This window comes from Pungitius pungitius, chromosome 11 (genome assembly GCF_949316345.1).
Source record: "Pungitius pungitius chromosome 11, fPunPun2.1, whole genome shotgun sequence".
Classification (NCBI taxonomy): Eukaryota; Metazoa; Chordata; class Actinopteri; order Perciformes; family Gasterosteidae; genus Pungitius; species Pungitius pungitius.
Window position 1 is genome coordinate 19,030,826 of NC_084910.1, and position 16,414 is coordinate 19,047,239.

General features: G+C 46.1%; 1 protein-coding gene across 1 annotated transcript; it reads right to left on the reverse strand.

The window, feature by feature from the left end:
- Window positions 1-352: 352 nt before the first annotated feature.
- Window positions 353-16,411, reverse strand: LOC119198176 (multidrug resistance-associated protein 1-like). Its single transcript, XM_037455089.2, has 29 exons — window positions 16,350-16,411; window positions 15,112-15,291; window positions 14,551-14,676; window positions 14,318-14,455; window positions 13,942-14,067; window positions 13,756-13,817; window positions 13,420-13,548; window positions 12,895-13,152; window positions 12,632-12,809; window positions 11,254-11,415; window positions 10,996-11,088; window positions 10,701-10,904; window positions 10,224-10,370; window positions 9,960-10,047; window positions 9,256-9,452; window positions 6,832-7,008; window positions 6,550-6,717; window positions 6,198-6,475; window positions 5,891-5,990; window positions 5,614-5,821; window positions 5,144-5,454; window positions 4,180-4,379; window positions 3,956-4,082; window positions 3,716-3,817; window positions 3,491-3,637; window positions 2,272-2,430; window positions 1,980-2,146; window positions 1,594-1,788; window positions 353-962 (listed from the first exon to the last, which is right to left on the reverse strand). The coding sequence occupies exons 1-29, from the start codon at window positions 16,389-16,391 to the stop codon at window positions 854-856; spliced, it is 4,578 nt and encodes a 1,525-aa protein (XP_037310986.2). The 5' UTR covers window positions 16,392-16,411; the 3' UTR covers window positions 353-853.
- Between the last annotated feature and the right edge of the window lie 3 nt (window positions 16,412-16,414).

The window sequence follows — 16,414 nt, forward strand, 5'->3', positions numbered from 1 at the left end:
CACAGCCCAGATATTATTGTTGTATCGTTGTTTGACACAATGATGAGATACAATCAATTGAATCATCTGTATGTATCGTTATTCATTTATTATTGTACCTTTAATAAAGTGGAGTGGCATTTTGATTGTGGAAATCAGATAAAGAAATGACTTCTGTTGTATTGCTACTTCCTGTCGTATTGCGACAGTGGCACATGGAGTAAAACGATGGAACTGTCTCCCAACAGAATTGAAAATGCAATGTTTTTAATAAAGGCATCAAATGATGGAAGAGAAGCTGCATTGTTCACACACCTTACAATCCTGGAGGTGCACGCGTAGTGTGTGTACATATCTATAGAGGGATCTTCTTGTTCTGTTAATTTTTATGTTTGTAAATTTAAAAACGCTCCCCAATTCAGTTTAATTCATTTTATTTAGTATAGCCCAAAATCGCAAATTACACATTTGCCTCAGAGGGCTTTACAGTCTGTACACATGCAACATCCTCTGTCCCGAAACCCTCACATCGGCACAGGAAAAACTCCCCCCAAAAAATGAAAAAAAACGCTCCTGTGGACAGATGTTGTAAAATAGAGTTTCGCTATGAACACCAAACACAGTGCACCTGGTTATTTTACATTATTTTATGCCGCTGTGATGTCTATATGAAATACAATTTAAAACATGCTATGATCTGGTCATGTAGGATTCCGGGTGAACAAATCAAACGCACATCGAATTTCACTATAGTGGTTCGTCGGTGATGTCTGCCGGGATGAAGGAGATGAAGATGATACAGGTGATGAAGATAATTCAAAGGGAGATGAAGATGATGGATATGAAGATCGAAGATCAAACACATGGGCACTTTTCAGACCAAACCGGCTTCGGCGCACATTTGATAGAAGAAACCCTGAAGACGGATCAACTCAGACGGAGAATCGATCTCTGCAATGTAGCCTCGGTCCATCACAATGACCCTGAGATGAGACAGACAGGCAGCGGGGTGAGACACTCCGTGTGTGGTTATCTGTTTGCCAGTGCACTTTATTTTTAATTTTAACGTTTACATTTTATCATCTCTCATTTTCCAACCAACCCGAAAATTATTAAGATGGACAGGAAGAAGAGTCAATGAGACAGGAAGAAGAGTCAGTGAGACAGGCAGAAGAGTCAGTGAGACAGGCAGAAGAGTCAGTGAGACAGGAAGAAGGGTCAGTGAGACAGGAAGAAGAGTCAGTGAGACAGGAAGAAGTGTCAGTGAGACAGGAAGATGAGTCAGTGAGACAGGAAGAAGGGTCAGTGAGACAGGCAGAAGAGTCAGTGAGACAGGAAGAAGAGTCAGTGAGACAGGAAGAAGGGTCAGTGAGACAGGAAGAAGGGTCAGTGAGACAGGAAGAAGGGTCAGTGAGACAGGAAGAAGAGTCAGTGAGACAGGAAGAAGGGTCAGTGAGACAGGAAGAAGAGTCAGTGAGACAGGAAGAAGAGTCAGTGAGACAGGAAGAAGGGTCAGTGAGACAGGAAGAAGAGTCAGTGAGACAGGAAGAAGAGTCAGTGAGACAGGAAGAAGAGTCAGAAATATTCATAATACTCCTCCATAACATAAGAGACCTGTTGTAGTCCATGATGGTGTTGAGGCGGTGAGCGATGGTCAGAACCGTACAGTCGTCAAACTGGGTTCTGATGGTGGACTGGATCAGCTGGTCTGTCTTCAGGTCCACCGCCGCTGTGGCTTCATCCAGAACCAGGATCCGGGTCTTCCTCAGCAGAGCTCTGGCTAAGCAGAGCAGCTGCCTCTGACCGAGGCTGAAACAACACACGCTTATTCACTCCAGATCCAACTGCCGAACGACCCGCAGCCGCTTCAATCCCACAGTGAATGCGAATACATTCCGAGAGACGGGAAGACAAGGCAAATGGTCAGGAGGGATAGTCAGACATTCGGGAAGAAGAGGTCGGAGAGACAGGAAGAAGACTTAGTGAGTATGTGGATCCACCTGAGGTCCTCTCCTCCTTCACAGCACTGATGGTTCAGTTTTTGAGGCAGCATGGAAACAAAACTGCTCAGGTGAGCCAGTTCCAGAGCTTTCCATAAATCGTCGTCCGAACACACATCAAAGGGGTCAAGGTTCATCCTCAGGGAACCTGAAAATAGCACGGGGTCCTGGGGACGAGAAGTCCGAGCTCACCGCAAAGCCTTTTATGTGAAACAGCTCCTCAACTCATCACTCGATTTACCAGTCCATCATCGTCAGCAGTTGTTCCTATCAATGCAGTACTTGTACTCACCTGAGGGATGATGGTGATCCTGGATCGGAGGTCGTGGAGGCCGATCTCAGCGATGTTGATTCCATCGATGAGGATTCGTCCTTTCGCCGCTTCCAGAATCCTGAAGATTCCCAAAGCCAAAGAGGACTTCCCAGCCCCCGTCCTCCCTACGATGCCCACCTGCAAATGGGTTTCAGTAATCAATAATTACTTATCTATTATCGGATGTCAATGTCAAAAGTGAAATCTGTGACTGACAGGTCCTAGTAGCTCGTAGGGCTGAAACTAATGATTATTGACCACAGTGTAGGAGCGGCAAGTATTTCTGTGGCCGTTTGTTTCCATCCAATAACATCACCCATTCACTTCCTGCTCCTACGTCACCATGGTTACGCCCCTTTCTCTTGAAAGGCCCCATGAATTCAGTCCTTTTAGCCCCTACAATGTTGGATTTTGAACTTCAAATGTATTTGAGCAACAAGTTAATACAAATGTAATCCTCTTAATAAATACATTCAATAGTAATACAAAATGTATGTGGAAATATGCATTTAAAAGTAAAGTGCAACTAGTTTTAAAAATCTGGGGTTTGTTTCAAGAAGCGTGTTTAGTGTAAAGAGTTTGTCTGAGAAGAGGGAAACTCTGGTTGTTTTCAGAAAGGTAGGTAACTAAAGCTCAGGGTCAGTCGCTATGGTAACTGAGCCTGTGAACCTCACCTGGTCAGGTGCCGGTGTCCTTTCACAGGCTCCTCCCCCTGACAGCAGCCAGCCAATGAGACAGCTCGCTTTCATTTCCTCATTCATTCATCATTCACTCATGAATCAGATGGAAATCAATAAAGCCCGGGGGCCCCCTGACTGACTGACTCCCATGTTCATTCATTCACTTTGTCACTTTCACTTGTCACTCGTCACTTTGTTTAGCTGGTGCACTTTATCTTAATTTTTATTTCTAATTTGATCTTATCTCCTCCAACTTACTAACCCATAGCTTTAGCGTACTAACCCATAGCATCTATTTTATTATACTTTTATTTTATTTTTATCTTATTGCTGCACTATGTCGTCATTATTGTACTGTCTTCTGTCATGCACCAACCGCCAAGACAATTTCCATGTATGTCCGACATATTATGGCAATAAACGTTTCCTGATTCCTCCTGAAAAAGGTACTTGTACCATCAGAGTTGTATTCTATAACTCTAAAAAGGTACTTGTACCATCATTCTTTAATGTCAAACCTTTTCTCTGTCCTGGATGTTGACGCAGATGTTGTTTAAAGCCCAGTCCAAATCTTTACGGTACCGTAGTCCGTAGTCCTCAAACTGGAGAGTTCCGGTCGCCGGCCAATCTGCCGGCAACTTGTTGTCCTCCAGGGCCTGGGCTTCCTGGGGGGGGCGGGGGGGGGTCATGGTAAAAAATTAACCAGCAGAAGATTGTGTGAGTTAAAGGAGGAAGCAGCAAACCTCTTTTTCGGTGCTGTCGTACTCTTTGACTCGCTCCACAGACACAATGTTGTTCTCCACGTCGGTCCAGGATCGAACGATCCAGCTGAGGATCCCAGTAACCTAGCAACACACAAGAAGAAGGGTCAGTGAGACAGGAAGATGAGTCTGAGAGACAGTCAGCAGGCAGGAGAGACAGAAGTGTGAGACAGGCAGGAAGTTTGTTTGTCCTGTAGTTTGGAGCAAAAAGAAGTTCGGAACCTGGAGCGAGTGGGTCACTGCTAGTCCCACGATGCCGGGGCTCAGATGATCTCGGCCCCTAACCGCCAGGATGGCAGCAGCCAGAACCAGAAGGTTCCCCAGAAACTCAAGATTCACCGCCAGCCACCTATGAAACAGTTGTAAACCATCAAAATAAATTAAATTAAGTCGTAAACATGATAAATATCAACCATATATAGTGTGATTATTATCTAAACTCGTACCTGGTGGCGACAAAGCGAGGAAAGTAGGCCTCTTGGTTGCGGTCAACGTGGCGGTCGTTCTCCATCGCAAAGCGGCTCTGCTCGCCGAAGGCCCGCACCACGGCGGCGCCCTGCACCGTCTCGTTGAGGTGGCTGTAGACCGGCTCGCGGCTCACGGCCTCCAGACGCCGCAGCTGACATGAGGACGCCACGTAGAAGCTCTGAGCAACAAGGTGAAGAGACTCGTCACCACCTGCTCAAGGGGAACTTGGTCCTCACCTCCAGGGCTTGACGTTAACATTTCTGATCACCAACCACTGTGGCTAGTGGTAACTAGCTACTAGCCACTCAAAAGTTTAATTTAATTAAAGTTGACTACTGTTAAAATACTTTCAAATGTAAATGACCATTGTAAACTCAAGACTACATCAAATGTATTAGTACAGGTACGTATACCCAAGTGCGTAAAGCTCCTAAAAAGTAGCTCATTGCATACAACTGGTGCAGAGGTACTTTGTTGTCTTTGTCCGTGTAGTCTCAATGGTTTTGACGTGTCCAACGGAAACTTCATGGTCCTTTATTGTTTCCACTGGGAATTGACTTGTCCCAACTACAAAAGAGACCCCTTAACCTTTCACTGTTGTACAGTATTTTCTTGGCCGGATCATAAACCAGCCGTTCTCGACTGGACCTCCACTTTTCGTTAAACTTGTCTTTTCTTTTTCGCCTCGTCCTCCTGGTTTCCCCCCACCTGCCACGTGCCACCACATCCCTGCCTTGCTTGGAGCAGGTCTCCTCACGTTTCATCAAAAGACTCCACCTGTCACGTGTCTTCACGCGTCCATGTTGCTTAGTAACGAGCGCAGGGGAAAACGGTACGCGCGTAATACATCGTTAGCAGGAACACTTCGCGTTTCCTACTCAAAGTTGAGAAATGAAGGTGTAACTTAACGAACGTAGCCTTCTGATGTCAAGCCCTGCTCACCTGAATGAAAACGTAGACGCAGGTGAGGGGGAGGAGCACCAGCCCGGTGAGGGGCGTGGCCAGCAACAGGATGACGCAGACCTCCAGCAGCTTGAACAGGTATCCCAGCATCATCTTCAGCCCCTCAGGGATCATGCAGTCGATGGCGTCCACCTCCTTGGAGAAGCAGTTCAGGAGGTTCCCACTGGGCGTCGCCTCAAAGAAGGAGACGGGTGAGCGCAGCACGCCAAGGAGGAGGTCGCCGTGGAGGTGGCGGGACGCCACGATGCCACCCAAGGCGATGGCGAGTGTGGTCCCAAACATGGCCGCGCCTGAAAGCCCAGAGGCGGTATGTTTACCTTGGCACTCGCCGGCAAAATAGGAAGTGACAGCAGGTGAAGCCTGTCAATCAGCATGTAGCAGCTTTAACATGGGACGCGTAGCGACAATAACCAGTGTGAACATGAGGTGTATCTTGACCCTTGACCCACCCTGCGTGAGGCCCAGGGCGGCGAACACGCCCAGCCTCAGCTGGTGGCTGCTCCGCGTGCTGTTGAGCGGCGCCTCGTCGGCCCACAGGCTCAGCCAGTAGCTGTAGGCCAGCGAGGCGGCCTGCTGGAAGGCACAGAGGAAGATGATGGTGGCAATGAGGGTCGGGCCCACGGTCCGGAAGTACTCCCGGTACATCTGCAGCTTCACCTGGACACAGAAGAAGACATATCAAGCCGAGCCTGTGTTCAAGTCATGAAGAAGAAGAAGAAGACGAACCCGTCCGGTGTGAGCCTTGTCCGCCTCAGACAGTTTCCCAGCATCCAGTTTCTGATCAATAACCTCCATCAGATGAACTGTGGCACTGCTCAAATCACAACTGGAACACACACATAAAAACACACCTGAACATCGATGATCAATACAATCATTTCAGGTTAGCAAGTGACAACAAAAGAAATCATCATTTTGATAGGATTTAAATACATTTATTTGGAAATATTTTATCTGTTTTTATCTTTCAAATATAAATAAAATATTTAGATCATTATTGTTCATTAAACATTCAATGTTGTTTTTTTTTTACCTGATCAGCTGCTTCTGTGAAAGATCGATAGAGAACTCGGTGAGACGAGGCACCGACTTCCTGCTGCCTGCGCTCACACACGTCTCCCTCTTGTCTCTGGAGGCGGAGCTTCTCCTGCGCCGCTTCCCGATGAAGGCGTGGATGAATTTGGCAAAGTTTCCTTTCCTGTCCATCAGGTCCTTGTAGGAGCCCATCTCTGAGATGTGGCCCTCCAACATGACCAGGATGAGGTCGGCTTTGGAAAGGAAGCCGAGGCCGTGAGTCACCAACACGCGAGTCTGAGCGGACACACGGCATGACTCTTCAGGGGGATGCAGATGATGAGGACGTGTCATCAGGTATGAGGCCAAACCTTGTCTTTGAGGAGACCTCTGGGTCCAATGACTCTATCAAAGATGTGTTGTCCCACGTGGGCGTCGACGGCTGACAGCGGGTCGTCCAGCAGGTAAACATCTGATCTCCTGTAAACAGACCGAGCCAGACTGACCCGATGCCTCTGACCCCCGGAGAGGTTCAGACCCTAAACAACAACAACCAACAGACAACAACCAGTCTCATCAAACAACAACAACCAGTCTCACCAATCTACGAGAACCAGTCTCGTCAAACAACAACAACAAGAAAGGGGAGGTGCCTTCTCTCCGATCTCGGTGGCGTCCCCTGCAGGCAGCATCTCCAGGTCGGGCAGCAGAGCGCAGGCCTCCAGCACTCTGTGGTACCAGCTTTCTTTCTTCTCCCGTCCAAACAGGATGTTGTCCTTCAGAGAGGCGTTCTGGATCCAAGCCTGCTGCGGGACGTAGGCCACCGAGCCCTGACAACAGAACCGAGATATGGAAACCAAAACATTAAGAACTGAGCCGAGAGAACCAAGACGACAGAACTGAAACGACACAACGACAATCCTCAAGCTTCTGTGCTTTCACCCATTTTATTTACCCTGTATACGCTTCCTTTGGGCGACGTTGTCAGAAAACACAACATGAACTTCCATTGTTATGCAGACGATACTCAACCGTATCTGTAGCTTCAGTTCATTTTATTTTCTAGAGGCCAAAATCGCAAATTACAAATTAGCCTCAAAGGACTTTACTGCAGGGACAACTGGCATCAGATAGAGCCACCATTCGCAGAAGCCCGTGGGGAGGCTTTAGGAAAGGGTAGTGTCGGTTTATGAGGACAGTAATAATAAATGTGATTAATAATTGAAATAATAGTAATAATTCTGAGGTGTCGGCAGGCCCGCGGCAGGAACAGGGTCCGGATAGAACCATGATCCATGGAACCTGGTGAGGCGAGAAAGCACAAAAACAACTTCAGAACACGTTGTCTTCCAATCAGAGGGTTGGCGGTTCGATCCCAGGCCCGGCTGACCCGCAGGTCGAAGTGTCCTTGGGAAAGACTCTTAACCCCAACATTGCTCCTCTAGCTGTGACTACAGTGTGTGAATGTTAGTTATTGATGATGGGCAGGTGCCACTGTGTGTGGTAGGTCCTGTCATTATTGTATGAATGGGTGAATGATGTCATGTAGTGTTAAAGCGCTTTGAGTGGTCAGAAGACTAGAAGAGTGCTGTACAAGTACATTTATCATCATCATTATTACCATTTTAAATATTAATCACATTACTATTACTGTCATTATAAACCAACTCTACCCTTTCCTAAAGTCTCTGCTTTCCCTCCCCACAGAAACTTCTGTGGAAGGAGGTCCTACCTTATGGAGGTTCTAGCTCATGGCAGTTCCACCTGATGGTGGTTCGACTTGATGGAGGTTCCACCTGATGGTGGTTCGACTTGATGGAGGTTCCACCTGATGGTGGTTCTACCTGGTGGAGGTTGTCCCCGCAGTGGTCCTCCCAATATTTGAATCATCTCTGTCATATGAACTGGATGTATTGTACATCTTTCAACATCATCGTTGTTCATTCTGTACACATGACGTCGTGTAGTCTGTCCATCCTGATAGAGGGATCCTCCTCTGTGTCTCACTGAGGTTTCTTCCCTGTCTTGCCCATGGAAGGGTTTTCATTGTTTGGGGAGTTTTTTTAATTTGCGATTTGTGCAATACAAAATAAAGTGAATTTAATTCAATTGAAAAACGAGACAAGAGAACCAAGATGAGAACAGACAAGACAGAACCGAGAAGGCAACAGAATGAGAGACGAGAACCAAGAAAGATGGCTTCAGAAGGTTCATCAGTTACAACTTGATAGACTTTAGTGACTGTGAAGGAAAATGTTGACTTGCGTGTGTATGTTTCTACTTAATATAATGTGTTTTGCTCTGAACTCTTTAGATTTCCACCCTTTGCGTGAGCGTAAATACTTCTTACTGTTTCTTTAATGAATAATGGAATATGTATTTGATATTTTTTCAAAATAGGACAGTTTCATAACTTGTTGTGTAACATCCTAATCTTGCATCATGATCCATCCAGCTGACTGCTTTTATACAAGTCCTTTTCTTCTTTGTGCTAGATAAACACTTATTTTATGTTCACTATGCCTTTAGGATAGTTCAGAAAAGAAAAAAAGTGCACAAGAAAACAGATAGCAACACTTTTCAAAGTGCCCCACGGTGTTCTGTTGATGAGCCCGACTGCCGACGGGAACAAAAGTGTTGGTCTTGGTCCTGATGGACCTCAGCCTAAGCTTTTGTCCGGGTTGAAGGGGGTCGGCTACAATCTTTCTAGCTAATTCAGGGTCCTGGAGGGACAGCCTGCAGCCGATCACCCTCTCTGCAGAGCGGATGATTCAAAAGACTTATAATTATATTTTCCACCACATGACGGATTAAATCTAGTAGTTTTTAGTTTTGATCATAGCTTATCACGAGCATGGCTTGGCACTATCATATTTTAACAGAGCTAAAAATGTTAGCTCGATGTGACGTGTAATCACATAAATGTTTGTTTGTTGTTAATGTTTAGTGACCTGACATGTTCATCCCTCTCTTTAGAAGACATCACACATTTTCTTAAAAAATAAAACGTCTTAAATAAGTGATAGCTAGACCCCAACCATACTGAACACATGATAATAACAGATGTTTATAGTCACCTTGACGGAGATCAAGCCACTCCTCCTTTCCATCTCCCCCAACATGGCCGACAGTAGGGAAGACTTCCCGGAACCAACATGGCCGACCACGGCCACCAGAGAGCCTGGCTTCACCTTCACGCTGATCCCCTGCAGACACGGCGGCCCGTCGCAGGTCCAGGAGAACGAGCCGTCTACGATCCGCACGGCGTCTTCGTCTGCAGAGGCAACATGGTTCCATGGGGTTTCATTTGGGTCTAAAAAGTCCCTCAGTAATGATGTTCCTTTAGTAGATTGTGGTCTATTTAGAGTCAAAGACAACATAAAGCAGCCGGCATGGCTAGAGACATTTACGGCGTCTCTACTTTGTCCTCGGTCCATATATGGTCACTTCCTGTTCAATTGTTGGAAGAAAAATAAATGGCGAGGAAAATGAAATAAACAGATCTTGATCATCATGACGTCCAATTCTGACAAACGGTCCTTACACGGTACACTTTCTGTTGAAGTCACGTGTGCATTCTTTCCTTATAGGCAACACCCCCCCCCCCCCCTCGTTTCTTGTCTTATGTCTGTTTAACTGCACTTTAACCTTTGATGCTTTAACCCTTTGACTAATAAAGGATCATCTTATCTTGTATTACCTGAGAACACCCAGCAGTGGGTCTTTCTGCCAAGCTAGGCTAACAGCTAAGCTAGCAGTATCTGTGTGCGTGGTGACGTACCGGAGCTCCGAGGAAGTCGCTCCACGCTGTCGGGCTTCAGCTCGTCTTGATTCAGGAAGTTGCCCAAACGTCTGAGCGAGACGACAGCCTGACAAACATGCAGATGAACAGGGGTCACATGACGCTCACATTCTCCTACAACAGCTTTGCCAATGACACCCAACTAATTCTCTCCTTCCCTCACTCGGACACTCAGGTGGCGGCACAGATCTCTGCCGGTCTGACTGACATGAAATGAGTAGCTTCCGATGGGCCAGGACTTGCCTGCATGGTGGCGCTCATGGCGAAGGGAAGCTGGCTCAAAGGAGTCTTCAGGATGTTGATCAGAGCGACGGACACGAAGATCTTTTGAGCGTCCAGATGGTTTCTGTCGTCGATCGCCACGTAGGCCGTGAACACCGACAGGGCGATCTGAAGACAGAATCACATCTGGGAGTAACCATGGCAACACTCATCTCTATAATTAATGGCATCTTTAAAAAAAAATCTTCTCAGTACAAAGTATTTATAGTAGTGTGCACCCAAGACCCGCCTTGCTCTTGGGAGGTTATCGATAACACTGGCCTCATGCCGTCAAAGCTGGGCAGACAGACATCTACCCAGCATGCATTGGGGTTGATCAGGACTGGCCCGTCTCCAACGAGCATGATACTCAAACGAGAAGCCCGGCTTACTTTTACCCGCAACCGACGAATCCCCGAGAAAGGAGGCTGTGATGTCACAGGCAGTTGGCGGACTCACCAAGAAGGAGGAGGAGTTGAAGGAGGCCAGAGAGATGGAGTGGAGGACCTGAGACGTTTTCAGGGTCTCCAGTTCTCCGTCTCTCAGGACACCGACCCGGCGAAGAAAAGCCGCCTCCCAGGCGTAAAACTTGAGGATCTTCACGCCGCTCAGAATCTCGTTCATCAGCTTGAGACGACTGTCCGTGAACTTCATCTGAACCTCCTGAAACAACACGATCAGTTGATCATCTCCATCACCTGGTCAACGCTTCGATTCCATTTTTTGATTCAAAGTCAGGAGACACTTCTCTCACCTGAAGTTTGCTTCTCATTTTAGCGATCAATCCATTCAGAGGAAAAATCAGAACCACGGTGATGAGACCAGCGAGAGCAGAAGGGCCGAGGAGCTGTTATCAATCCATCAATCGATAAGAGGCTTTCAGTCAATCATCAATAAATCAATCAATCAACAAAACAATAGGAAAAAAAACATTCACACTCAGAATACACGCAATGAAATTGTTTGACCTTTAACAATGGAAACCACCAGCAGCCATTTTGTCTTTCTTTACCTGCCACAGGAAGTAGAAGCATAGCGTGATCTCGAAGGGCGTGACCCAGAGGCTGTTAAAGTAAACCACAAAGTCCATCAGCTTCTGAGTGTCGGCTGAGACCAGGTTAGTGATCTCTCCCAAATCACAGCGACGGCGAGCAGCGCTGCTCAGCAGCAGGCACTGAGGAGTCATAAGAAAACTTTATTAACACCACCACTAAGCAGCAGGCACCATAGATGTATATAAAGGCTAGATGTCTCGTCCATAGACATATACATAAAGGCTAGATGTCTCGTCTGTAGATATATATATATAAAGGCTAGATGTCTCGTCCATAGATATATACATAAAGGCTAGATGTCTCGTCTATAGATATATATATATAAAGGCTAGATGTCTCGTGCATACATGTACATAAAGGCTAGATGTCTCGTCCATAGACATATACATAAAGGCTAGATGTCTCGTCCATAGACATATACATAAAGGCTAGATGTCTCGTCTATAGAAATATATATATAAAGGCTAGATGTCTCGTCCATAGACATATACATAAAGGCTAGATGTCTCGTCCATAGACATATACATAAAGGCTAGATGTCTCGTCCATAGACATATACATAAAGGCTAGATGTCTGGTCCATAGACATATACATAAAGGCTAGATGTCTGGTCCATAGATATATACATAAAGGCTAGATGTCTCGTCCATAGACATATACATAAAGGCTAGATGTCTCGTCCATAGATATATATGTAAAGGCTAGATGTCTCGTCCGTATTGCCGGCCAACATAGTCCACAGATGGTGGCCATCTTGGTTGGGTCAGCTCGCTCACTCATAACATTGTGTTAATCTATTTTCAACCAATTTTTAAACGGTTTGATTTGTTATGAAACCGAGAGAATCAGAGATGTTGTTATGTAATATCACTGCAATACATTAATAATTTAAAGTACATATACCACTACCAACACAATGTTCAATTCAATTCATTTCATTTTGTATAGCCCAAAATCGCAAAATTACAAATTTCCCTCAGAGGGCTTTACAATCCGTACACATGAAACATCCTCTGCCTCCGAAACCCTCACATCGCCACAGGGAAAACTCCCCAAGAAAGAAAAAAACCCTTTAATGGGGAAAAAAGGGAAGAAACCTTAGGGAGAACGTCAGAGGAGGGATCCCTCTCCCCGGGATGGACAGACTGCAACGGATGTCATGTGTACAGAATAAACAATGTAAAAGATGTACAATACATTCAATTATGGGTGAGCGAGCTGACTGTACCAAGATGGTGCGCCATGTGCGGACGTTGGGTAAGACATATAGCCTTTACATATGTACCGCCAGGCACTGTGGAGTCAAAAGAAAACCGCTGTACCAAGTGTCTCACCTTCCTGTAGACGAGCCCTATGAGGGCGGTCTTCAGCCTCATCCCTACGCTGAAGCAGTGGAACATATACTGATGGTGGAGCAGCGACTGCAGGCAGGAGAGCAGGAAGAGCAGTGAGCAGAACAGGAAGCCTTTCCACATGGCAGCGTCTTCATCGCTCATGAAGGCCAGCAGCAGACTAACGACAATAAACAACAAACGCCATTAATTGGAATGACATCAATGGAAAACATTACTTGACCTCTATGACCTCTGTGACTCACCTGAGCACCTGTGGCACAGCAAACATGAACACTTCATGCAGAAGGAGCCAGAGAGTTCCACACAAGAAGTACGGCCCGAAGCTCCACCCCACAGTGAGGAGGAGGAAGATCCCGTAACCAAGCTCCTCCACCTTCTTCTTCTTCTTCTTACTCTTCAGCAGCTGGGTTTTTTCAGTCACTGCATCAAAATCCCAGGCCCTGGACCCAGTCCCGGAACTGGTCCAGTTCTGAAGCAGCTCAACACTATCCGGCTCCTCCCTAGAAAGAACAATCAGGTAATAGGTACTGCACTCACCTGTAATGCCCGTCTCAGCTTGGCAGGTAGACAGTCCAAGTCATGCGTAACCCTAACCCAATCACGGTTGTCGGCAACGTTTTTAAAATGATCACGTTTCACAATTCCATTGAGGTTTTATAATTTATATGATATTCCGTTTCATCAGCAGCTTTTTAATAGCAATAATGAGATAGAAGGAATGTGGCGCAGTAGAGTGACATCACACACGACCTCCTGATTTGACATACTGAAGATGTTGGCAGTTCTGGGCCCAGAAGCTCTCCAAGTCCGCCATGATCTGGATCGATGAGTCCTGGTCCCGCAGAGGCCAGAGGTCTGCAGCCTGCAGGGGGCGCCGGTAACCCTGAACCACCAAACTATGTGGAGGACAGAACCTGCTATGAGTGATGATGGGTGCTACTGGTCGTAGTATTTTGTGATGTTCCAAACTTTGTTTCTGGAGATTTTAACTAATTTCAAAAAGACTGTCTGGGTCCACAGAACCGTGTCCATGACAATGACCCATATGACAATGACCCATAGCTGCTATGGAAACAGAGACGATGCAATGACAGTGTTTGTACCCGCTGAACCAGAAGAAGAAGAAGTTGGAGAGAAAAGAGGCGTCTTCCTCTGGACATCGGTTCTAAAAGCCAAAAACACTCGTTTAACAAGTCTTAAGAGGAGGAATACTGATGAAGTGTGAAGTGTGCGTGTTACCTGGACATCAATGTGAGTGTTAAATGGTGGTAAATCTGTGTGTGTGTTACCTGCACGTAGCTCTGCTTCGCACACAGAGGTTGGAGGTCACAGAAGCAGCTGAGGACGAGTTGGATTAGTTGAAGGGAAAAACAAATGAAGAAGACAAGGAGACGAGAAAAATCTGAAGAGAAGCCCTGTAACATCAGAGAAGAGGGATAAAGATATTAAAACAAGAATGTGTGTGTGTGTGTGTGTGTGTGTGTGTGTGTGTGTGTGTGTGTGTGTGTGTGTGTGTGTGTGTGTGTGTGTGTGTGTGTGATCGTCACACACTGAGCTGTGACATTCTGCAGAAGGACGAGAGGAATACAGAGAACATTCACACATGACATCAATAGGAGGTCTCCTTCTAGGTATGGACCGTTATGAAAGATCAATAACTGTTACCCGATCGATAATTTGCTCGATGTAGACCTTCAGAGGAACCAGGGAGCAGAGGACCAGGAGAGTCCAGAACAGGAAGAGGAGGAATGAGGAACGACAGCCCTTCATCCTCTCTACATGGAGGATGACCACAGCAAGGACCTGATGGAGGAGAGGTTTCTGTTTCTGAGTGCATTGGTAAACACTTTGGATTGGTTGGTTGCTGGAGAGCATCCTAAGGAACCAGAGGAACCTACCAGAGTGAGGCTCCTGATCAGCGGACCAATCATGATAAACGAGTGTTTCTGAATCTCCTCATTCTTTGTCACCAGGAGAAAAAACATCTCCACAAGACCAAAGGAGGCCAGACTGAGACCCAGGAGCTGCAGCAAAGTCCAGAGAGACCAGAGGAACCAGGTTTAAAGCAGAGAAGTCAGGGTAGGCACCGACCACCCTGCCAAAGATAATTTGCCTTCCTTCATGTTTTACATTCAAAAGGGCTCAGGCACACACACACACATCTTACACACCTACATGCACATACACGCACCATTCTCATCATTCACTAATCATTCAAACGTAATCATCTGCGTTACAAATCAAACATGGACCAATTTAAAACCAAGATATTACTGGACATTTGTCGCAGGTGACGTCACTGCACGCTACGTTGTGAGCGTAATCCCGACAAAATGTAATTTTATTTCCAAAATGTAGTTAAAAGGAAAGAGGGAGGTTTATGCCGGCCTAAGGAGGACTGCTGCAGCAATAGGAACCACCTGAAAAACTGTTATTCTGAACCTGAACTTTTTTCGTACCGTCTTGCTGCAGCAGAGGTTGGACAGAGGGAGGACACCTCTGTTTGGGCGGAGCCACAGGTATAACAGGTAAAACGGGGAGGAAATCCACAGGTAAACACAAGGGGACCACACTAGTACAGTGTGCTGGAAACACTCCGTCAGATCTGGTTTGGAGGTGTACCAGGTCAGGTTCCAATCCTGGAACCAAAAAACAGGTGAGGGTGTATTGACATGCTAACAGGTGAGGGTTGCATTGACATGCTAACAGGTGAGGGGTGTATTGACATGCTAACAGGTGAGAGGTGTATTGACATGCTAACAGGTGAGAGGTGTATTGACATGCTAACAGGTGAGGGTGTATTGACATGCTAACAGGTGAGGGTTGCATTGACATGCTAACAGGTGAGGGGTGTATTGACATGCTAACAGGTGAGAGGTGTATTGACATGCTAACAGGTGAGAGGTGTATTGACATGCTAACAGGTGAGGGTGTATTGACATGCTAACAGGTGAGGGGTGTATTGACATGCTAACATGTGAGAGGTGTATTGACATGCTAACAGGTGAGAGGTGTATTGACATGCTAACAGGTGAGGGTGTATTGACATGCTAACAGGTGAGGGTTGCATTGACATGCTAACAGGTGAGGGGTGTATTGACATGCTAACAGGTGAGGGGTGTATTGACATGCTAACAGGTGAGGGTTGCATTGACATGCTAACAGGTGTGGGGTGTATTGACACCCTAACAGGTAAGGGGTGTATTGACATGTTAACAGGTAAGGGGTGTATTTACATGCTAACAGGTGAGGGTTGTATTGACATGCTAACAGGTGAGGGGTGTATTGACATGCTAACAGGTGAGGGGTGTATTGACATGTTAACAGGTAAGGGGTGTATTTACATGCTAACAGGTGAGGGTTGTATTGACATGCTAACAGGTGAGGGTTGTATTGACATGCTAACAGGTGAGGGTTGTATTGACATGCTAACAGGTGAGGGTTGTATTGACATGCTAACAGGTGAGGGGTGTATTGACATGCTAACAGGTAAGGGGTGTATTTACATGCTAACAGGTGAGGGGTGTATTAACATCTGAACAGGTATGTGATGGATTAACATGTTAACGGGAGTGAGGTATTTCATGTTTCCAAGCATTTTTAAAAAAAACCCCTCTCCTTTAAATTAATTTAAATGATATATAAAGGATTTCAACTCTGCATCTATTAATCAAACAGATGTTAAATTTAAACTCACCCACAAAGGATCGAGACCGCTCACACTGCAAATATCCTCCATTACGAGACTCGCTGTTCTTCTTC

Bases quoted from the DNA above. Each gene is read 5' to 3' on its own strand.
- LOC119198176 (XM_037455089.2), bottom strand. From the start codon at position 16,391: ATGGAGGATATTTGCAGTGTGAGCGGTCTCGATCCTTTGTGG. The intron at 13,818-13,941 runs GTAACACACACA...TTTGGCTTTTAG, and splicing joins CGAAGCAGAGCTACGTGCAG to AACCGATGTCCAGAGGAAGA. The intron at 2,147-2,271 runs GTGAGTACAAGT...TCTCGTCCCCAG, and splicing joins GGATCACCATCATCCCTCAG to GACCCCGTGCTATTTTCAGG.